Genomic DNA, 23980 nt, shown 5'->3' with positions numbered 1-23980 from the left:
CCGGCTGGCCACATATTTTTGAATTACATCGTTCAGAACTGGGGTGGCAGCCGGGGTGGCAAGGCATCTTCTAGGACTCCACCCCGGTAGATCCGCCCCTGGCCACAAGTACCTGCAAAACTAACACCCCCCTCCACTCCACACACCCAAACAGGCTAAAATGATAAAGCAAGATAATAATCCTCAGTTGAATGCAACTGGGCTTATCTTTTTTTGGTTCTTGATGAGGTTTAGCCTTTCATCCAAGAGGCTTCTTCAGTTCTAACCGACTGATTGCAAGCCCCAAATGGATTGCGTATAGTCATCACCAGCTCACACAGTGAAGGGCCCATTAAACAATCTATACTCACATGACTCAAGGTGGTAATGGTGATAATTTTCTGAAGAGAGAGCTCAAAACTGCCCCTCCTTTGTTTAGACAAAGCTGCTTCAGTTCAGTATAGATAACCTACATTAGCTCCACCGTCGGTTAGAGCTAAAGAGGCCTCTTGGACGAGAGATAAAATACCTCCAAGAACACAAAAGAGAAGTACCAGTAACCATTACACTGAAGCTCTTAGGATAACCATGACCTGGATGACTGAGGATCTACATAGACAATTTAAAGTAGTAGACGTGGTTAATATTATACCTATTTAAAATCAGTACAGGTTGATTTTAGCATTTAGCTCCAAGTACTGAGTCTAAGCACAGCCTCACAGGGCCACTAGCATGGCTGCAGACTCTTGTGGAGCAACATCTCAAAGACATCGACCTTGCAAAGCTTTTGAAAAAGAAACGGAATGGTTAATCTTAACCTCAGAAATAAAAGTTTGATATGTTTTTGTACCCGGAGACCTACTCATTGACAATAGTATAGTTTTTTTAAAGAACTATCATCTTGGGGTTATTGAAAGAATCTTGGCTCTGAATTTGAAAAAGCGTAACACTTTATTCAGAACAATGAAAGGGCCATAATATCTCACCAGAAGAAAAAAAAACAAGATATCTTCACACCTGTTGAGCTGCTGATAGAGATCAGATAATTCAGATTAGAGTATTAAATGGATTCAAAACCACCTCCTTTATAGAGACACACCAGTAGGTTTTGAGAGAGGCAATCCTGTTCCAATGACTGATGTCTATTGAACTGGTTTTGTTTTTTTCTTTTACACTTTCAAGGACTAATCCAAAAAAGTTGCTCGGTGTGTGTTTGTCTTGAAATATTTGATTCTAAGGCGCATCCGCAGTTTTATCTCATCCTTGTCTTTCTTTCGTCCAGGTCAGCGGTGTCACACTCTGAATGTGGAACTGCAGCGTCTGATTTCGGTGCCTGTTCTTCAGTCGCCATCTGAGTGATCGCAGTTCTGGACACGTGGAAAAACTGTAGGAGGAAAAAAATCTAGTTAAAAAATCACTTATTGTATTAGTGTGTGGGGAAAAGCTCAACAGTGTTCAATCTGTGAAAAAAATAACCAGGTTTGCATTAATTTGTGAGTCAGCACTAACTTATTCTATTGCATTCAGTTCTGTTGCATCGCTGGGAAGATTTGGCTCTTTGATATTAAAATCTGTCCTGAGGTAAAAGGTAAAATATAATTCTATAAATTGCTATCATAAAGTGTTGATTTAATTTATTTTCTGTACACAAAGTAATTAAGATCGCCATAAAAATCAGATTTCCTATATTCAGATGGGAAAACTGCTGTTAACAGAAAATAATTTCGAACATCAAGAAATGATGTTACTGGCAACATAAAAAAAAATCCTGGTTCCCCTTGATGTGCCAACTGCATCCCATTTAAGTTTCACTGAACTAGAGAACAAAAATCATATTACCAAACATATTTGTTTGATTATTGCTGAATGCAAATTATTATTGGAGTAATGATCGCCGCTGTGGAAACTTGCATTAGCGATGCGAACGCGGGTTATGATATAATGTTTCTCCAATTAAATAGACCAATCATGTCTTTATTTGTGCTGCCAAATGAGTTTCGGTCTCTGCAGGTGTGCAACTTCCATTTCAACAACTTAAGCATCTGATTGCTCCTGTTGATTGTAATTAATGTGCAAAAATACACAAGCTAAAGAGTTGGCTCCTTTCTATAAATGGAAACTTTCTGCTTTCTTTTCCTTACCTGTCACAATTTCGAAAAATGTTTTCCGACGACACGATCAACTGTAATTTCTCATTAACCTCAAGATGTTTTCACTTAAAACGGTCAGGCCACGTAATGATGTATGGCTCCGTGGTGGGCGGATGATCAGCACGGAGGCCTTAGTTACATTAAAACTTGACTACTAATGGCGCTGCTGGCTGTATTTCAATATGCTTTGGATGACATCGACCCACTGATTATAAAGCTGCGGGGGGATCAATATAGGCTAAGAATACATAGATTGGGTGGCAAATCTCTCAACAGACCTGCCAAACACCCTCTCTCCTTCATTCCACCTCTCCCTCTCTTTGCCTTTCCCTTTAAACAAGATGAGAAGACCCATAATTGACTGTGATCTGTTCTCCCATTAGAATAAAAGGCGGATCAATTGCACCATTTCTTTCATTAAATCTCTCATTCCTCCTCTATTTTAAGGGTGAGGGGACAGATGGGTGTAGCGAGCGGAGAGAAAAACACGTCAGCCGTCCTCTCTGCTGCGAAATCAAAGCCGGTGGGATGCAGGAGGGAAAAAAAAAAAAAAGGAGTATTCTTTTCCACACAGTGAATCATCAAAATAAAGATGGTGGGGCACAGTCGTCTTTAATGGTGACATACTGGTTCCCGCTTGAGCTTCTAATGCTATAAAAACGGAAAAGAAAACAGGCAACTCAATTGAAAGTGCCGGGGATGGGAGAAACACTCCAAAATAGCTCTCCCACAACAGCACTCTTTATTGAACGTAAAATGAAGGGCATAGAAAGGATGGAGGAAAGTGCAACAGGATGGGAAACGATGCTAGCGTTTTGTTATGAACACAAAGTACCCTTCTCTACTGTTCATACTAAATGGTTTGGTTCTTTTATTTCCCGCAGGATGATCATCGTAGTGCTCTCTAGGAAGCCCTGGATACATACTGTATACAAGAAACGTGATAGAAATAATAAGACAATTCATAAACGGTGGCTACAGTCTGTTGATTAAGTGTAGCAGTGCCCAGATTTGAGTTTCCATCTGAAAGCCTGTAGATTACTGTGTTCCCTTGGCAACCCATCTACCTGTAACGCCGTAATACTGCAGGCTACTCTCGAACTCGGGTTTCTGCTGAAATTTCCAGGATGTGTGCATCCCGCCTCTCCAGAGCCTTTACAGGTGATGTTGTGTAGCCAAAAGGGGCTGCCGGAGAGTCCAGCCTAACAGGTCTGTAATAGAGGTGACTATGAGACGCGCGGATTTGATGTCCACTGTCACTTACTTTAATTCTTCCCGCTATATTGTCAGTACTTGCAGTTTGTATTCGTGACTCCCTGACCCAGCAGAACGCCAACGGCTTCGCTTACAGAATGAAATATCTCAACGCCTGCCGGATGGATCGGCACAAAAATTTTTGCACAAACATTGATATTTCCTAGACGGTGAATCTTAATGACTTTCATGATCCCTTGAATCTTTGCACAGCGTCATTACCAGGTCAAAGCTCTGATTTGTCCTGTGTTCTGGATTAGAGCCAAATGCTGGCAAAACTAATGACCCGTCAGCCTCCGCTGTACTTTGGGGTTTAATGAAAATTAGGAAATATTAGCTGGAAGGCTGAACTTGCAACTGCCTGCAGAGCTCCATTGTTGGATATCCAGTTTTATCAAGTGAACATCTGTTGTCATCCATACCTTTTGGTAATCTCACAAAATAGCATGTCGCCAGAAATTACTCGCTCTGAAGAAGTGCATCATCTCCAGATGCCTCTTCATTAAGTTAAATCTTTGGTGAACGTGATTAAATTGACGTATGCAGGTGATATCAGCTGACTGGGAAGTTTCTGTATTATGAGATAGAGATTTTTTTTCTTTTTTGAAAAGTCCCATTTAGCACTTCCATCCATCCATTATCTATACACCTTAATCCTCACTAGGGTCACGGGGGGCTGGAGCCTAGCAGGGGACACCCTGGACAGGTCACCAGTCTATCACAGGGCTACACTTAGAGACAGACAACCAAGCACACTCACATTCACACCTACGGACAATGTAGAATCACCAATTAACCTCAACATGTTTTTGGACTGTGTGGGAGGAGAACCTGGAGAGAACCCTTGCTGCACGGGGAGAACATGCAAACTCCACACAGAAAGATCCCAGGTGTCCTCATCAGGACATGAACCGGCGACCTTCTTGCTGCGAGGCACCAGTGCTACCAACTGCGCCACCTTGCAGCCTCCATTTAGCATCTGTATGAATGTTTTCTGCGCTAACTGCACATTATAGCTGTTATGACCTGAGCTTTTCTTATTTGGTAAAAGCAGGTAACTTAATTAATCCCCAAAATGCAAACCCTAAAACAGCTCCTACTCAAGCACAACAGAAGTTGGAGACGAAAAAAAAATTCAGTCTTATGATTGTAATCAGTGATTAGCCTCTGTGAAACATATCTATAAAACAAGCCCCAGTCTCTGTTTTTGTGACTGCTGCTGCTCAGACAGAATGCGCTCTTCATAACATTTGTGCAATCAGAGTAAATGCCCCGAGCGAACGCTGCCCAGTTTCTTTCAGAATTGTTTTTACAATATTGCATTTCTATAGACATGTGCAGTGATCCAGCTAATGCAGTAAAATTACACCCCGCAGGGACCAAATAGACCATAGCCCCCCTCCTTAATATTTTGTCCATCTTACTGACAGTGTTTTGATACCAAACCGTCAGAACACTTCAACCAGGGACAATTTCCAAGAGAGGATGTGTAGTAAATAAAATATAAATAAACAAAATATCAGTGATAACAGAATAAGCCTCTGTGTGCGAGTTGCACATACAGTACATTAAATCAAGACTGTAAAAAAACTCTCACAGGCTTTTGCTTTCAAAACGCTTTAGTGATGGATAATAGTGGTGACAGCTCACTCCAGGAATTTTTCTTTTCTTTTCTTGCAAGGAAATAAAGACTGCGTTTTATTTTTTTTTGTCAGGGGTTAAACCCACACTCTTTACATACAGATTGTCAACAGAGCATAAAATGATCCCTGTTCCTCTATGTGCCATGTCAGTGTGCTGTTTCCTCTGCATATGGCTCATACGGCGCTATGCATATTTCATGAGGCTTAAAACAGGAATTGCATCCTGCCTGTTTTATTAGCATTTTAATCCCTTTGCAGATTTGCTGCTTGTGCCTCAGTCTGACGAGTGTGCGTACTTTCAATATAGAGACTTCACACGCTTCATCTGCTGCTTTTAAAATATATCTCCTTGCCATTGTGAGAGGTCAAAGCTAAATTACATTTTTTTTTTAAAAAAGCACTGCTGATACATAAATGCGCAGGTGTGTTTGACTCTCATGTACATCTCATCTGAATAAATATGCTGTTGTTTGCTATATCTGTGATCTAATGTGTGTGTGTTTTTTTTATTTGCCAAATGAGATTTTTATTTGAAATAAACAACACTCACCTCCTAACATGGCATTTAGATGTTTTCTCTAAAGTAATGGTTTACTTCAAAGGGAGCTCTGTTGTCAAGTTTGTAAAGCCCTCTTTTTTTCAATAATCACGCAGAAGATGAAAGCTGCTGTATGAATTCAAATTTAATTTGTTCAGTCATCCATTAAAACGGTTTGTCTGTCTCCCCTGCCACCAGTCCGTCCCCTCTCTCTCCCTCGCTCTCTCACAGCCTCCCTGCCTCGCTCGCTCTCGCTCGCTCTAGAAAGCTGTGTGGCAAATTGGAGCTCCGGCGTTGAATGACAATGAGTAAAAGGGGAAAAATACATATTGAGGGCACAGTGAACTTAAGCAATTAAATTAAAAAGTTATTAACTTTGGAATGAGGGACACTGCTCTCTTTCCTGTCACTGCCTGCAGCCGGAGGCCTCAGAGTTCAAGGAAACAGGAATAGAAGAGAGGAGATGGGGAAAGAGAGAGGCAGGGAGAGGGAGTGATAAGGGAGACGAGACAAGAGAGATTTTAGAGGTTAGGGTGAAGGTTGAAACCCCCGAAGCAGAGGTGTCCTTTAAAGTGCTTGTGTGGTGTCGCCAAAAAAACTTTTTGCTGTGTGCGGCCCTAATGCATATCTGTGTGTGTGTGTGTGAACCTGCTCACTTGATCATTACACGGTTATTGTCTTAAGCAAAGGACTGGCTCATTGCCACTCTCAACGCTTTAACCTATTCCTAAGTCAGCATCATTGTAGCATTGTGAGCCCAAATTCCAAGGGAGTGAGAATCAAAGTTAATTAAGCTTTTGCTGTGGTTTGCACAAATAATAAGTAATGGGCTGACTACTAATTAACCCTAAGAAACTGCTTCCTTTCAGTGCAGTAAGTGATATTTGGAACCATGTCTGCTTTTTCTTACACAATTAACAGTGTCCTACCAAGCATAACTAATAACTCTTCCATATGATAATGGTCTCATACTCGCTGATGAATGGAATGCTCGGTTTTTTTTTTGCGCATAAGAATTTTTAAATAAGAATTGGGACATTTTTTTTTGCATCTGTGTGCATGTTGAGGAGGAGGATGGAAGTAAAAGCAATGAAAGAGCAGAATGGGTCTTAATTAAACAGTGGATTGAAGTCAACACCATTAAAAGCATAAAAACACATACCTAATATTCTAAGCACAGATTCTCATTCAGTCTCACACCTCTGTTCACGAGTGCAGCCTCACGGAGCCACTCGCATGATGCCAGAGTCTAGACTTCAGTTTTTCGTCAATGAGCATTAATCTTTTAGAGGCAAAGTCATGACAAAGAAATCTATTACTCACCATAGAAAATCTCTAACACACTATAAATTGGATCCCGTGTAACAGAGTCGACCACGCTGACCTCTGCCCCTTTGCAGCTTGTTTTTCATTTATCTGGCGCTTATGTAATTCTTTCACTGACTGTGCATGGGGGGATTTTTTTTTATTTTTTTGTCATCTGTAAAGACACTGTGGAGACACCACATTTATTTCATTATATTTTCCATGCATAATGCAGAGAATTATATCTGATCCCCTCCCCTCCTCCCGTGCTTCACAGCTCCTCTCATAAGCCATGGGTGAAAATTATGTCATATCCAGGTAGCGCAAAATGAAGAATGAGCATCGGTTCTCCCTGTGCATCAGGGTCATTCTGTGTCATCCAAATCCCATTAGCCGGTAGAGCCATGTCAAGCAGGGGCAAAGTCGATAAGCATGTGCCGGAACAATGGCAGGCCAGCCAACTGCACTCAGTTCTGCAACGGCGTCGTAATGGTTACCACCAAGTAACAGCTCTTATGGGCCTCAATAGGCTGCCAAGGCACTGAACCTTCTGGAAATCCTGCAAAAAGGAAAGTGCAGAAAGGCAAATAAAGAGGCAAGGGAGGCATTAGAGAGGGCATTTCAGCTAGGACCACTAAAGGAAGAATGAGTTGACCTGCAGAACCATCAGAGTATTGCTGAAAATGAGCCACCAGTTGGCCTATTAAAATTAAAGAAATCTCTCTTGCAAAAGACCTGCTAATTAGTGATTTTTTTTTTTAATGTGCCACCAAATGCACACTCTCTCTTATTAGAGTTTACCCCACAAAGCTGACCCACAGGTGGTACTCGAGTCCAGCAGTCACAGTGACACCATTCATGCAAGGGTTAAACCAATCAGGAACACATGTGCGGCATATTCGCACCAGATGTTCCGAGATGGGGCTGCGACCTCTTGATGCCACAGCGGTATGTCTCTTAGAAGTGCCGGCACCGAGCACGCAGGTGGTCTGAATCCCGGCGTCGTCTCCTTTGAAACAGGAGGATGGCAGTTGCGCTGACAGAACAAGAAGCAGCTCTTCTAAAGATAATTTAGCTCTAAATTCTTCCCGCAGTGCTGCTCAGGCTATTTTGAGCTGAGAAAGATCACGGTCGGTACCTGTGAAAAGAACCTCGGGGGGTTCAGAAGTGTCATCTTAGTTTCATTTCTTTCTATATACCAATTAAGCCATTTTCTTCTTTTTGCTGAACAAAGGTAATACTCAGCTGTATTGTTTTACATGGGAACTATTAGTAGGTGGAAGAATGGAAATTTGCTCAATGATCACTTCGTACTAATGCGTAGATTTGGATATATTGTGTAGTTAAAAGAACTACCACAGGTTTTCAAGCTTTTCAATGATCACATCATTTCAACGGTAGTTTTATTTCAGTCAGTCTAATTCTTTCCATATGTGATTATTTTCTGTGACCCTCTTAGAACGCCGTAGACACAGTAGAGGAATAAACGAGCATCACAAACTCGATGTTGGAGTATCTCACCGTTTCGTTTTCAAAATGCATAAACATATTAACACCAGTCAACAGGACTGTTTGTTCTCTGTGGTGTACTGTCTGTCTCGAGCGAGTTTTACTTCTCTGCGAGTTGACAATCACGATACAGCAGCGTGAAACCAATAGCTGCCTGGGGGAGGTGGGAAATCAATCTAAAACAAGAGTTCGGCCTTGTGATGCCGTTCTATGGCATTGAGGTAAACGCTAGGCAGGTATATTCAGTGAGAAACAGGGGATATGGCTCTATGGGAGCAACTTCCTGCAACCTCATCACCAGTCAACACACATCCATGGGCGACGGGAGTATAATAATGTATTTTGGTCAGTTTGCTAGCAAAGAAGAGGGCATCCCCCCTCATCTATCTTCAAATCACCTACTTGGTATGTAGAGTAGTCTGGCCAAAAAGATCAAGGAAGGTGCTAGGCTGGCGGACTGAGCAGACTTCAGTGTGCAAAAACGTTTTTATTTTACAGTGTTTCTTCATTCATGTGAGACTTAAAGTGACAAAATAATACAAAAATAATCTACAAGGAAAAGTAATTGCAAAATTAACTCATAGTTATTCAAAAAAAAATCTCATTTTGCTAGCCTAGCCAAGACCTCACCCTCTCTCGGGAAGGCAAGCGAGCTCAGTCTAGTGATGTACTGTGGAGCACATGTCGATAAATCCAGGAAGTCCTTTATGAAGCACCCATCGAGGCTTGCTTCGTTAGGAGGTGAGTGACGTCACTCATGACACATGAAGCCTCGCTGGTTCATTTATCAACATATATAAAGCATAAAGAATCCCCGCAAAGTGTGCGCACAGTCTTAATGTTGGAGTTTTGCCAATATGCCAAAGAGGACGTAGTTTTTATGGAGCCTGCCAAAAGAGAAGGGTTTCCCCTTTATGGCAACACTTTGAGCTGATCTCTCCCAATAAGGTATGACACATAATGTACCTGTATATAATGAAATGTGTTACTACTATAATATTCACATGTGAAATGGTTTTCTCCAAAGCCAGAGAGGTTGTTTCCAAAAAGAGAAACTGACTGTGTCCAAGCGTAGTGGGAAAAAAAATATTGTTTCTTAATGAAAATGAATAAAGTCACTATCATCCCAGTATTCTTGAGAACAATCGCTCTCCCATCTTTTGAAAGCACTGCAATAGTTTTAACATAAATGTCTCGTGTCCTGTTGGATATATTTAAACACGGACGGAAATCATACTGGCAAGTTTTGTTGACATTAACAGACCTCTACTACCTACACATTAATCAAAAACAGATTCAATGAATGAATGAAGCACACAAAATCAATTTAAGGTGTTTTCATTTCTATTCTTGGCACTGATTATCCCCATGCTGACACTGTTGCAAGACAGCCAAGGAGCCATCACAAATAGTTTATTTATTTATTTATGCTCACACAACGAAATTACAGTCGGAAGTCTCTGCTTCTGACTGTAATTTTTGTGTGTGTATGGAAGTGTATTCTGATCGTTGAAATGACATCGGGGGGGTTTGTGTGCACATGAAGCCTCAAGAAATTAACCTTTTTTTGAACCAATTGCATAGAAAGCTTCAAGGCTTCATGAGGCTTCATCTGGCAATCACTACTAAAGCTTTACCCCTTATATATGGTGCTCAGTTCACACCTTGCTCGTGTCAGCTCTACCATCACACAGCATGGTGACCTATTCTACACCCTTGATGCAAACAAACCTGCAAACAACTTTACTGTCCACACAACAGACTTGTAGCCATTTCTAAATGTCTCCCTGAAAGCTAAACATATGAAGTCAACGCTGACTGCTGCCTTTTAATTCAAAAGACATATTTATCAGAAATGAAAAAAACCCTCCACTTGGTCTGACCCAGTGATGTCACTCTCCAGCGCCATAAAACCAGGAAGTGCTGAGCCAGCCTCCTCCCCACCACTAGTTCTGCATGGTGAGTCAGAACAAAGGAACCAGCAGTTAAACCACATTTGTAACTACATAACTGAAAGTAATTAATGGCTGTGGGGTTTTCTTTAATCTGCCATATGATGGATGTAAACAATATTAACATAAACAAGCCCAGGATAGCATGTGTTGCAATGTAGCATTAGCATGGTTAAATTCAAGCAAAATACATATAAGATGAATGTAATGTGTAACATGAAAGTGTCAAAGAACACGTGGTGAGGAGAAATGAGAGTACTTAATCACTGTTTCACCAGGTACAATGTTTAAAATGCTCACCATTCAAGTTTAACACGTTAGCATACCAGCATATGCTAAGTAGCGCTAAACACAATGTGGAGCAGAGGCTGAAAGGAGTGTTTGTAGTGTTACAGGTTGAGTTATAAACCGAAGAATTGGGACAAATGGACATTTTGACAATTTAACGTGAAACTGCACCGAATTTCATGTCAGTCCAACAGTTTCGAAACACCTTTTGCTCAAATGCCAACCTCAGAACCACAGAATATTCAGGATCACACATGTCATAACTCTGTAAGTCCATTCAGCAATAACTAGTAGTTTCCCTGCTTAGTGTGAGTTAGCTGCATTTCGTTTGAATAATTAGTTTAAAACTATTCTGAGTTGTCAAACGTGAGAAAAGAAGTTCAATAAACCAAAATATTCACTTGGATAAACTTATCACGAGGGCTGCAGGGTGGCACAGTTGGTTAGCACTGTTGCGTCGCAGCAAGAAGGTTGCCGGTTCGCGTCCCGGTGGGGGCACCGGAATCTTTCTGTGTGGAGTTTGTATGTTCTCCCTGTGCAATGTGGGTTCTCTCCGGGTTCTCCGGCTTCCTCCCACAAACATGTTGAGGTTAATTGGTGATTCTAAATTGTCCGTAGGTGTGAATGTGAGTGTGCTTGGTTGTCTGTCTCTAAGTGTAGCCCTGTGATAGACTGGTGACCTGTCCAGGGTGTCCCCTGGGATAGACTCCAGCCCCCCCTCCCCAATGGATGGATGGAAACTAATCACGTAGACAAGAGTTACCGACAGGCTTTTCTTATTCATTTTCTAACCTTAAAGACTTTCTTCTTCTTGTAACATGGAGAACTTAGAGTCTCAGATGTTGAAGCCATTTTTGTCAGTACAAAGACAATCTGTGAGGCAGCTCCCAGTTCGAGCGAGATAAATCATAAGCCTGTGGGTGTAGGGACTGAATACCATATTTACCACGGTCATGATTAGAGTTGTTTTGATTATTATGAAAAGAAACAACTATGAATTGATGTCGCAGAGACGCACAGCGAATTTTCCACCACATCTCAAACTACAGAAGAAAACAAGTCTTTGGGGAGTTTTTACTGTGGTGTGTATGTCAAAATGCCTCAATCTATAAGAAGTCATGTTTTTTATATTTAAAAGTGATCAGAGAAAACTAAAATTGGCGTTTTTGCAAAGCTCATCTATACATGAGGTAGAAAAAAAATGTTGATTTGACCAAAATTCCTTAATGATGTTTTAACAAAGTAGAATATGTTCCTATTTCAATAATACTGTGGGCATGCAGGTGGCACAGAGGAAAAGGCAGGGGATCTCCAAACTCAGTAAGGCTCATCCTCTGCAGAGCATCAATGCCTGGAGCACATTTTCCATTATCCAGAGCCACGTCGCCACAAAGAATATGATGTCCTTTAGAAAAACGATAACAAGGTAAACTCTTTGTAAAGTGTACACAGTTTGCGCTTAACAGTGTAAAATAGGCAAACGTCGAGTCTTACTTGACGGGCGCCATCTGACAAAGACGAACTGTAGTACGAGGAAGAACATGAATGAATGAACTCATCACACGTGTTTTTAGTCTGAGGCCCATCCGCTCCCGTCTCCTCGTCTCCCCATTGCCGCACTTCAAAGACCTCTCTGGGGAGAAGCTTCAAAATGTACAGCATTACAGGCTTTCTCAGGACTGCCACAGAGTCCCAAACCAGCCAAGAAACAGACAGAAAGTTTCTATCCAGCTATTTGTTTTAAAGTTGGTTCTGTTCACGGGTAAGAGATGTCATTTGTTCTCTCTGTACCTGGCCTGACTTTTATCTTCCACCCCACTATTGTACTTCCCGTTTGCTTTTCGACTGTTTGTGTTATCCCTCTTCACTTTCTTCTCCCGCTCCTGCTTCATCCTGTCTTTACCTTTGCAGTAGGCTCAAACAGAGGAGCTTAAATCATATCAGGGGTGGGAGCTTTGCCAAGTGCCATCCATTATACCGAAGTGGTGCTGCAGTGTTGTCTCTTTTCTCATGTTTTTTTCATATTTCAGCTTTTGTCTCCATTAATCCCCTTATTTCCTCACCCTTCTTTCTGACATTAACTCAATTTCTTACACCATACTCATTATCTTCCCATTACATCGGCTCCCTCCCCCTGCCGTCACCTCTGTCCTCTTGATACCCCAAACTTTTCATTCCGGCTTTCTTTCCTCTGTCAACTTGTGCTGTCTCGCACGTCCTTGCCCCTTTTTTGCCTCTCTCAACAAAAGCCAGGTTTGCGTTCTTACGCCTTCTTACCTGCTGTCTGCTTCATCGTGTTCCAAGAGTGGCAGCAGCCGGCACACTGCCCCCTCCTGCCATTCGTTCCACTTTTTAAAATCAGTGACATCAAGAGGTGTTTTTTTTCTGTTTTTATTTATTTATTTTTGTCTCACCTTGTCTGTCTGTTTTCCCCCCACCTCCCTTTTTGTTTCCAGGAATGGGTGACAGCCACTGACCTGCTCATCTCTTTGGACAGGCTCAACACCTTCGGAGACGAGTTTTTCAAGGACGCTAAAGTGTTGCGATCGTACTTCTACGCCATTTCGGATTTCTCTGTGGGTGGCAGGTAAGAGACACCAGAAAATGTGCCCTCCAGAGCAATGTCATCCTGCATTCTTTCTGAAATGTTGAACATTAGTCACTGGTGTTGCCTAAATAATTCAGAATCTCCAGCTTCAGCTCTGTGTAATATCAGCCCACGTATACAATATTGACTGGCTTTGCCAAATTCGGTTTGGAGAAAACGCAATTGCTGCCTGAGGATGTAGTTGTGGGTGGTACAGGAGGGTGGATGTCCACAATATTACATGTTTATAGCCTTGGCCTTAAGTTAATAAAAGACACCATGATTTTGATTGAATATTAATCAAATTTCATTGTGTCCAAAGTTGTATATTTAGTCGTTACTTTTCGATACTTATCCACTACTACATTTTTTTCTCCATCTGCATTCAGTATGAATATTTTGCATTTACTATGAAAATTTTAGGACATATAAAAGACACGTCACACTCATTAACCCTTTATCGGACAAGACACCATATATGGTAACTTTCACAGGCTTTAAAAACGGCAGAGAGCAGAATCATGTGACTTCATTAGCCAATTAAGGAAGGTCATTCAGGACACAGCCACTACGGCCTCTGACCAGTCACGAGTGAGCCAGAGTGTCAAGTGTCATAGGCTCCGTAAGTCTGACTGGTGATTTGGAATTAAATGGTCTGTCATCTCTATATGTGATTTTTCCACTTATTTACTTACTAACTAATTTATTTATCCTGAATCATATATGGTAAGTGGGCTGCCAGGGGGCTCGGTGGTTAGCATTGTTGCCTCGCAGCAAGAAGGTTGCTGGTTCGTGTCCCGATGAGGACACCCGGGATCTTTCTGTGTGGAGTTTGCATGTTCTCCCCGTGCAGCGTGGGTTCTCTCCAGGTTCTCCAGCTTCCTCCCACACAGTCCAAAAACATGTTGAGGTTAATTGGTGATTCTAAATTGTCCATAGGTGTGAATGTGAGTGTGCTTGGTTGTCTGTCTCTAAGTGTAGCCCTGTGATAGACTGGTGACCTGTCCAGGGTGTCCCCTGCCTTCACCCTGAGTCAGCTGGGATAGACTCCAGCCCCCTGCGACCCTAGTGAGGACTAAGCGGTGTATAGATAATGGATGGATGGATATATGGTAACTTTAATTTGCAGCCTAAATCTGTAACTTTTTTTCAAGAGAAAAAAATGTCCTCTTATATCCACCAACAACACTCCAGGGTTGAAATGTTAAATTTTCAAGTATTTCAGTGAGTGCCCTATAAAAGTTAAAGTAAAATCTCAAGGTACTGATGTCTTTTCTGTAAACCGTATTTGATAATCCAGGCTTGTTCGATATGAACCTAATTTTCAGGACACAGGGTTGTATAATGCAGATGGATAGTGTGTGTGTGTGTGTGTGTGTGTGTGTGTGTGTGTGTGTGTGTGTGTGTGTGTGCGTGCGTGCAACGCAAGACAAGCAGTCAACACCTTATCCTGGGCTGCTTCGTGTCTGTCAAGCTGCCATCAGATGAAAGTAAACCAAGATAATCCCCCATCCTCCTTCCACTTCTTTTGCTTTATTACTCACAGTAATGAGACAGGACATGGCACCAAGGACCAGGCTGCACCTTGGCACTGCAGATAGAAGAGGACGATTAAGTAGTTGAGATGAAGCCTTCAGAAAGAATATAAACTTGATCTGACACCTGTCATAAACACTCAGGATCACTGCGGCGCCATGACAAATTATCCACCAGTGTCACAACACCTGGGGGAGAGACCCGCATGACAACATGTTAGCCTTATACCAGCGCCTTCTGTACAACTACACATGCCCTTTTACACCACACTGCTACGAGTCGGATGCTGTAAAAGATTCATTGTGATTTTTTTTTTTTTAACTGTATATCAATGCAATCGTAACTGAAGGTGCACTGCTGCCTCAAGGTTAGAGAATCAAGCTTGTGATCAAAAGGTCGCCGGTTCAAACCTCGGACCCGACTGAAAAAGCAACACTTTCCGCTTTCCCGTCAGAGAGCCCTTAACCTCCAGCTGCTCCCGTAGTTAGCAGGTCACACCGTGGTCGTACAAGGTAGCTTCCAGCTATGAATGTGCCTAACAGTGTGAATGTAATCATTAAAAAGTGAGACTGTCTCAGCTTCAGCTACCCTGAAAAAATGCGGCTTTAAAAAAAAGTGTGAGAATTCTGACGGTAGCAGCCCACATATGTGAAAAACGCCTTCTTATCCTTTCATTCTCATTTTACACGGGGACTCATTGCACGTCGCTCCCTGAAAAGCGCATACTGTACACTTCAGGCCAACTGCCTCATAACATATTCAGTCGGAATTATCACACCTCCCGTCTAGCAGAGGTCTCATATGTGGATTGGAGGCACTTTGGAGTTACGAGCTTGTTGTCGTCTCAGCAACAACAGGAATAACTGGGTCTGAGCCTCGGGCAAGCACGCATCTGGTTCCGGGACAGCTGGCTAAATTTGACAGAGCTTGCCACTCAGCGACAAGTCCCTGTCCCCCATCGCAAGCACTCGACAAAACCAGCGACACTTCCAGGAAATAGTGCACACACAGGAAAGGGTGGCTGCCAACATGCTTCAAAGGAAATGATAGGCCTTCCATAAGCACAGGGAGAAGATGTTAACAGATATTAACTGACTGGATCGCATGCTTATCTCCTAAATATTATTATGTATTTGTGATAAAGACAAAGCAGATATTTATGTGAGTAAATATAAGCATGCAAAGATTCAGTGCAGCTACTACATCGCACACAAATACTAGAGATAGGATTGCTGCTTGTTGCTAGGGACAGTGTGAGTATATTAGCAATGGCACATTAACACAGTTGAAAAGTGCAGTTGCTGGAGTGGAATAAAAACTCTACCTCATCTCAGACCATGTTTATTCCAGTGAAAGATAATAGGAAGTGACAACTCCTTACGGTGGAAATACCTTCTCACTTTCCCCCCTCCGCCTTCGATTCCATTCACCGTGTGCACAACTGTGTCTACACTTTGTCAGTGAGAGGAAGCAGCGAGAGAGAGAGAGAGAAAAGGGGGAGGATAAGAAAGGTTGTACTCGCAGACTTTACTTAACTACCCATGTTTCCTTCAGATGTAAGTGCAACGGTCATGCCAGCGAGTGCGTTGAGGGGGAACACGGGAGCCTGGTCTGCGCCTGCCAACATCACACAGTGGGAGCCGACTGCCAGAGATGTCACCCCTTTTACCAGGACAGACCCTGGGCCAGGGCCACCGGGGACTCCGCCAACGAGTGTCTGAGTGAGTAGCTCGGTGGTGGGTTGCTGTCATGAGCCCACTGGGTGCAGCCTTCTGGAAAATCCACGGGACAGTGTTAAATTCAAGTGACAAGCCCAGATTGTCAAAGGTCCCATACAAACACGTCAGCGTGCCACCTCGCATCAAATCTTCAGCCTGTTTTCAACTTCCGGTGTCCTCAAATGCATCTTTTTGCATTCGTCGCATCAGTTACGCCCTTAAAACAATCAGCGTCCCAATCAAATCTTCATAGGATTCCAGTGATTTTCATTACGCTATAAACTGAGTATTTGTCCTCCACCACCACAGCTGAGTTATTACTTTATGAGCAGTGATGAAAACAAACTTTGCATTACAGTGTTGAAGAATTAAAAAAATAAAAAATAAAATCGCTGCATTGTGAAGCCTTTAAATAAGCTCACAAGCATTTCTAGCAACTGCTCCTCGGAAGATTTGTGTGTGTTTGATTTTCGCTCGTATGCACATATGTTTGCAGGCGTTGTCCCACCGGTGCTTCTGTATATATGAATTAGCAGAGTATTATCAGGGTTCGCTCAACACACCGTGCACTTTCCCTGAATGCTGTGGAGGACGGATTGTAATTGGCTGAGGGATAAAAAAAAAAAAAACCATAAAGGAGAGTGGAACACAAATTGTTTTTTTTTATTTTTTTGTTGTGTTTTTTTTCTCCGCTGGATTCTATTAAGCAGCAAGCTTGTTTTAATTACTCTTACTCTTGGTTCCAAGCAGATGGCGTCTTAAATAGACTACTGCACCCAACTTAATCAATGCTGTATATTAATAAACACGCCATATAACAGTGGCACAGCATGTGGAAGCGTAAAACAGAATGCTGAGTGTAATTGCACGTCTCTATCTGGCACAAAGCTCATTTTGACTGAGTTTCCCCCCACCAGCCCTCAACAACTGCATGTCAGGCACCACAAAAGGCGTCGTAATATTCTCGCTGTGTTTGGACGGAACAAAGGACCCACTGTTGTCTGGTAGTGATTCTGATCAGCAAGAAATTAAATAATCCAAATACACCAGGTGGTAAAATAAAAACCCTAAATGAACTTTTAAACAGTAGAAATGAAGATGTTTTCATATATTTCTAATGTTATTATGGTCTGTTTTTACACCTCATAAAGAGTAATTTCAAACTGGGTATCACTCCGATTAGAAAAGCACCAATAACAACATGTGAACCCTAATAAGGAAACATTTCTTGACAATTTTATAATTCTGTAAATAAAAGACTGCTTAAAAAAAAAAAAAAAAAAAAAATCATCCAACCCATAAAGAGGCCATAATACAGATTATAAAACGATACAGCTTGGAATAGAAATATGTGAGATTCGGTATTTTTGTTGAGTAAAATTAATCTTTCATACCCCGCCTTCACTTTAAAGCTGCTTTGTTGTTATAGGACCATATGAGCAGCGTACAGTGCGGATGGTTATTACGAACACAAAAACAGGCTGAGCTGTCGGGGTCAAAGATTTGAAACAGTTCATTACATCTGTACGCTGATTGCACAAGGCTCCATGTGCATGTTTTTGTTGTGATGCAGTTTTAATCCCGAGGCCATGAAATACAAAACACGGCGCCGTGCGGGTCTTGTGTGTCATTTATGATGTGTAAGGTATGAGCTTGTAACCCAGCACCTGAACGCAGTCAGACATCTAGATGTTCTTTTTCTATGTTTTTATATGATAGTACCTCGGTGACCTTTATGCATCTTATAGCACCAGGCTGAGAGCCAAGATTCACCATTCACTAAACATATGTTTCCAATCCACTGTGGAATTTTTCACCCATCCATCATTCATCGGCTGCTCGTCCGTGAAGAACTGCGTGTGGTTGAAGCCAACTCGGCTGACACCGGGCAAGAGACATCCTGGACGTGTCACCAGCCAATCGTGTCTCAACTAGTCAGTCACCTGACACCAGACAGACGACCAGTCACGGTGAAAGCCGCCAGTTAACATAACAGGGCAGGCACAGCTTTCAAACCCACACCCTGCTGCTCCATTGTGTTGTGGTACATAACATGCATTATTTAGTCGTCATAATCCACGGTTATGATTTTCTTTAAGGGCTGGCCACACATTGCTGTGCTTTTGTTCACAAGTACCACCTGGAACATTGTTTGGTAATTCTCAGCCCTACCAGTCACCCCAGTTAAACGGAAAGGTGTGAATGTGTGCAACAAGTGCCTCATGTGGGGGAAAAAAAGCAATATGTTGTAGCGGTCCTTTGCTATTTTTTAAAATGCATTGAACAGATTTGGTTTCAGCTATGTAAAACACTATTAACAGAGCTTTGGAGGAAAGAAAAGTGGAAATGCAAAACGACTATTCCCACATTATTTTCATAATGGATGTGGTCAGCATTTAAAGACAAATTGACATCTTAACTTGCAGTAACCTCAGAAGCTTTAAATTTAGCTTGGACATGACATAAAAATCTAAAAACAAATTCAGAAGGAGTGTTTTGTTGAGTGCTTATACAGACTTTCTGTCTTACAGTATTTTGATTTTCCCCATTCAACAGACCTACATATATGCATGAGCACATTTTCAAGGCAGTTCAATTTGTCCTCGCCCTTTTTTCCCCCCATCTCTTTATCTGGACATAATGAAAAGCCTTCCGCTACAGCAGTGGCTGGAGCACTTATGTAAACTCTTTATAGGCTACTCTTGCCACTCAACAGCCAGCTTGGTAACACCCCTGGGGAGTTATTTTGGGCTAACTAGACCCGGCCCTTCTATCTACTAGAAAGAGCCATAGCTGTGAATTCATTGGTTATTGATGCATGAAAACTGCATGTATAGAATAACCAGTGAAATCTGATGAAAGCCTTTGATAATTTGGTTGCTTTGCCCCCAAATAAGGTTTAAAATGTGTTTTTTTCCAGCAGCTTAACAGTTTCACATCACGCTTCAGTGCAGCAACACGATTGGCTGGATGCTTCCTGGTTTGTGGATGCTATGAAGCAGATGATTGGCTTTTAGAGGAGGGGCGGGACATGTGTAATATAACCACCATCTTTGGAAATATGGAATTAGATAGATAGATAGTTATTTTATGGATCCCTTTAACGGGAAATTACTTTGTTACAGCAGCTATATTAAAACACAGACAACCCCACAAGACACCCGACCCTGAAGGCACATAAAAAAATATAAAACAAATTATACAATATAAAATCCATCCATCTATCCATCCATCCATCATTTAAACACTGCTTAATCCTCACTAGGGTCACGGGGGGCTGGAGTCTATCCCAGCTGACTTAGGGCGAAGGCAGGGGACACCCTGGACAGGTCACCAGTCTATCACAGGGCTACACTTAGAGACAGACAACCAAGCACACTCACATTCACACCTACGGACAATTTAGAATCACCAATTAACCTCAACATGTTTTTGGACCTTGTGGGAGGAAGCCGGAGAACCCGAAGAGAACCCACACTGCATGAGGAGAACATGAAAACTCCAGGCACAAAGATCCCGGATCCCGACTTTCTAGCTGCGAGGCAACAGTGCTACCAACTGTGCCACCTTGCAGCCCACAATATAAAATACAAAAAATTAAATTAAAAAAAAGATAAATAGATATTTATTTATTCTCATATAGGTTTATATTCAGGGGTTCTTTAAGTGGCGAGTCTCCCCCTTATATGATCTCTGACTTGTAGCGTGGTTTCCCCATTTTCGCTCTATGTTAAGCTACACTAACTATTTTAGCATACAGACTTCTCCCTTAACTCGCATATTTCCTCCAAACTACTGATATTTTCAGGCTTGTGCATCTTTAAAAGTGTTGATATATGTATATTTTTTCCATTACAGTACACAGAAAAACAAAAAGGATCCAAACTGTCCTCAGGATATTAATTGTTGTAACATTATAAACCTTTTTGCACAGCACTGCTGCAACAATTCACAACAGAACAACCCATATATTAGTGTTACATACCGTATTCGATAAACTCTGACAAACACTTTGCAACATTGATTCTATTTATTGTTGGATTTAAAAAAAAAAACATTTTTAAAGGTGGTAGTGAGTCAAAATGCAGTGACATTATCCTATAACAGATAACATTTTCACAAACAGTCTTTTAGCATAGAGAATAAATGATAATGAATTTGTGACCTTTAGAGGTTCAGAAAACCATGGAAGCTAACAATTAGACAATAATTAAGATAAAACCTGAACTTTACAGAGTAAACACAAAGTGACACACCGTTGATACGCTGCTTATTTTCTGCATTAGTACTTTTGCCTCTTTTTCTTCCAATGTAAATCCTCTTTATTGTTTTCTGCACCGCCTGCGCTAAATCTCCCTGGACTTTAGATTTATGCCATGTTTCGAATATTTGTCTCTCTGACTCATATCACACATGGTCATCCTGGGAAATCCAATTGCAGTACAGTTTATTAAATGTGTTTTTATCTCTGTCAGTGTGCGGCGTGTGTCTGGTGTGAATGTTGAGCTACGTCGACCAGAACGCTCGAAATAGCACAGAACAAGTACGCTAATTCAACATGTCACGCTAACCCAGCGGTGACCCTTGGTGCGATGTGTCAGTTTAATGTTTTGATCAATTAGGCAAATTAGTATTAGTCCTCCCACGTAGAATAACACAAAATCCAACCTGTTTTTAAAGATGCAGCGTGATTACATGATGTTTATTATTAAACACAATCTGACCAGTCGTGTGCATGATAGCAAAATAACATATGGTTGTGTTTTACAAATGAAAGGCATCTATAATAATAGTAAATATCCTGCTTTTAAAGAAAACTGTGACATGCTAATTGTTGCTATTGTGTGTGAATATCTTTATTAGGCAGAAAAGGCAAAAAGCTTTACAACTTCTCTCAAAGACCGAAAGGAAGAAAAGAAGTGGCAAGATTGTGCGATGAGCGCCGCTATCTCCGCTGTTGTTATTGTGTGAATGGGAGAGGCAGGTGGTAAATAGAAGCTTCAGGGGGGCTTTTACAAGTGTTTCAATATTATGCGAACATATCTGTGTGTGTTTATTAGTAATTTCACTTTTAGAGTTGCGCATCAAAATGTGATATCGGGCTGCTGATTTTATTCACTTTGTGATCTTGATGCAAGTGTGGAGGATCATGTAAACCGCTGCGTAAGAGTTGACTGAGTGCAAAATGCTCATTGAACATATTTAACATGAGGTAGTGCTAGCAGAGCATATATAGAGTTGCAGTAGGTAGAATATATCAGGGAGAATGCGGCTATAGTTTAACAGAATTAGCAGCTGGTAATTAAAGTGACAGCACAAAAGATAACTTGCAAATGGCAGAGTAAAATGTAGCATTCATTTTTGCACATTCATGTGATAAACGGTGTCATAGCATTGGGATAGAAGCCGTCCTTGAGTCTGGTTATTTGTCTGCGGATATTCCTGAGCCGCTTACCGGGGAGCAGAACGGAGGAAAGCAGCAGTGCAACGTGGCTAGACTCTTTCATGACGCGCTTTGTTTTTCTGAGACATCGCGCAGTGTGTAAATGTCCTTGATTGCTTGAAGCAGCGCGCTGACGATCTTCAGTGCTGTTTTAGCCTCCCTTTGTGGGGCTTTTTTTTTTTTTTCCCGTGATGTGCCGCTGACATGCCAGGATGTAATTCGCCCTGTGAGGATGGACTGTAGTTGTAGAAAGCGGTGAGGACTGCAGTGGACTTTCCTCCGAGGCCTGAGGAAGTGAAGACGGCGGTGGGCCTTTTTAATAGCAGCTGCTGTGTGCTCTGTCCTCTTGAGGTCATCGCTGAGGGTGACGAAGAAGAATTCAAAGCTGCTGACTGTCTGTCCCCGCAGATGTAGATGGGGGCAAAAGCTTCACACTGTTCTCTAAATTCAATGAACAGCCCCTAAGTTTTACTGGCAGTTAGAGACAAGTTGCTGTCCTGACGTGACACCTCTCTGCCGTCTCATCATTATTGGTGATTGAGCTGCGATGATGGTGTCGTCAGCAAATCGTATCAGAGCTGCATCTGGCCACACAGTTAATGTGCAAACAAGGGATACAGTAGAACACTTCTTGTTTAGGTGCTAGTGTTGAGGATCAGCATGGAGAATTGGAGGACTGTGTCTTCCAATTTGCACCTTTTGGTGAGGAAATCTAGGATCCATTTGCACTGACTTCCTGATCTGGTAGTTTCTGGATCAGCCTAAATGGGACGACGGCGCTAAAAGCCGAGCTGTAGGCCACATGTGAAAGCCTGGCATGGCGGTTTTTATTCTCCAGATGGGCCAGAGTGGTGTGAAGTGTGTGTGATGTGGCATCCTCTGTGGATCTACCGAGGCGGCAGGCGAACTGTAATGGGTCCAAGCTGTCTGGAATGATGTCCTTAATTTGTCCCAGGCTGTGCTGTGCAGCTTTTCTTGCTTTTTTTTTTTTTAGAGCAAAAAAAAAAACTACCTGCGACTTTATCACAAAAGTCAATGATAAACCAGAGGAACCTTATGTTCTCTGAGCAGATGAAATTAAAATTAAACTATCAGCGGCATTTGATTAAAAGAACATCTTCACAGCTATTAAGCACGGAGGTGGAAATATTCTGCTTTGGGTTTGTGTGGCAGACGGTGGCACAAGACACAAGACAGAGGGGAAAAATGGATTTCACTAAATATTAGCAAATTCTGGGTTCACATTATCATGTAGTTTGCCAAAGTGAAACTGGCTGGCTTCTATAACTGGACAACAATCCAAAGCATTCATCAAAATCCACCAAGAAAGCTTTTGGACTGGTCTCCATTGTCCCCTGAGATGAACATATTGAAGTTTGTGGATAGATATCAGCCTAAAAGTTTCTCAGATGTGACTCAACGCTATGTGCAGAGGAAGACATTTGCTAGTTATGATGTCTGCCGATGGAAGTGACTAGAAAAAAGAAGACTTAGTTTTGCCCTTCTGCAGTTTAACTTTTTTGTATTTTATTAAATAAAACTAATAAAAAGTGCATTAGCAATTAAATAAATGATCGAATAAATGTCTCCTTGCTGCAGGGCTGCGATATTAATTTCTTGTCACTTCTTAAGTCATCAAAATATGTAATTTACCTAAGGGTGCCCAAACCTTTGCATAAAACTGTATAAACAATCGGCGCATTGCATTTAATGTAATATGGCAAATTTGTTATTTTGCTAATTTGTTTGTTTGTATAAGGTGCAACGCCTTATATCAGGCGAAAGTTCACTAATTGCAACTGTCAGAACAGGATTTAATAAGTATTTATCAGCCGCACACGATTGTGGAAGAAGAAAATAATGCACACCTTCATTTTCTCAGATAGAGTCTTACATTGTGATGCATTTTCCATCCAAAAGTATCAGTCTGCACCTCCATCAACTGTCACCACTTCCTATACTGAAACCCTAAACAGAGTAAACTGATCACTTCAGCATCGATCACAAATATTTGCAATATTTCTTTTGCAGCCTTAGTAACAGTAATACCACTGGCTGAAAGGTTTTGTGATTTATCA

General features: G+C 41.7%; 1 protein-coding gene across 1 annotated transcript in view; it reads left to right on the top strand.

Annotated features, from left to right (window-relative positions):
- Positions 1–23980, top strand: part of lamc3 (laminin, gamma 3) — a 149180-nt gene that overhangs the window by 21504 nt on the left and 103696 nt on the right. The window contains exons 3-4 of the mRNA XM_008292737.1: positions 13075–13205; positions 16296–16462. Coding sequence (XP_008290959.1) covers positions 13075–13205; positions 16296–16462 — 298 coding nt within the window. The remainder of the gene's footprint in view (positions 1–13074; positions 13206–16295; positions 16463–23980) is intronic.

Source organism: Stegastes partitus, unplaced genomic scaffold (assembly GCF_000690725.1).
Source record: "Stegastes partitus isolate 25-593 unplaced genomic scaffold, Stegastes_partitus-1.0.2 Scaffold827, whole genome shotgun sequence".
Classification (NCBI taxonomy): domain Eukaryota; kingdom Metazoa; phylum Chordata; class Actinopteri; family Pomacentridae; genus Stegastes; species Stegastes partitus.
Note: the sequence above shows the minus strand (reverse complement) of the source record. Positions and strands in the feature narration are given on the sequence as shown.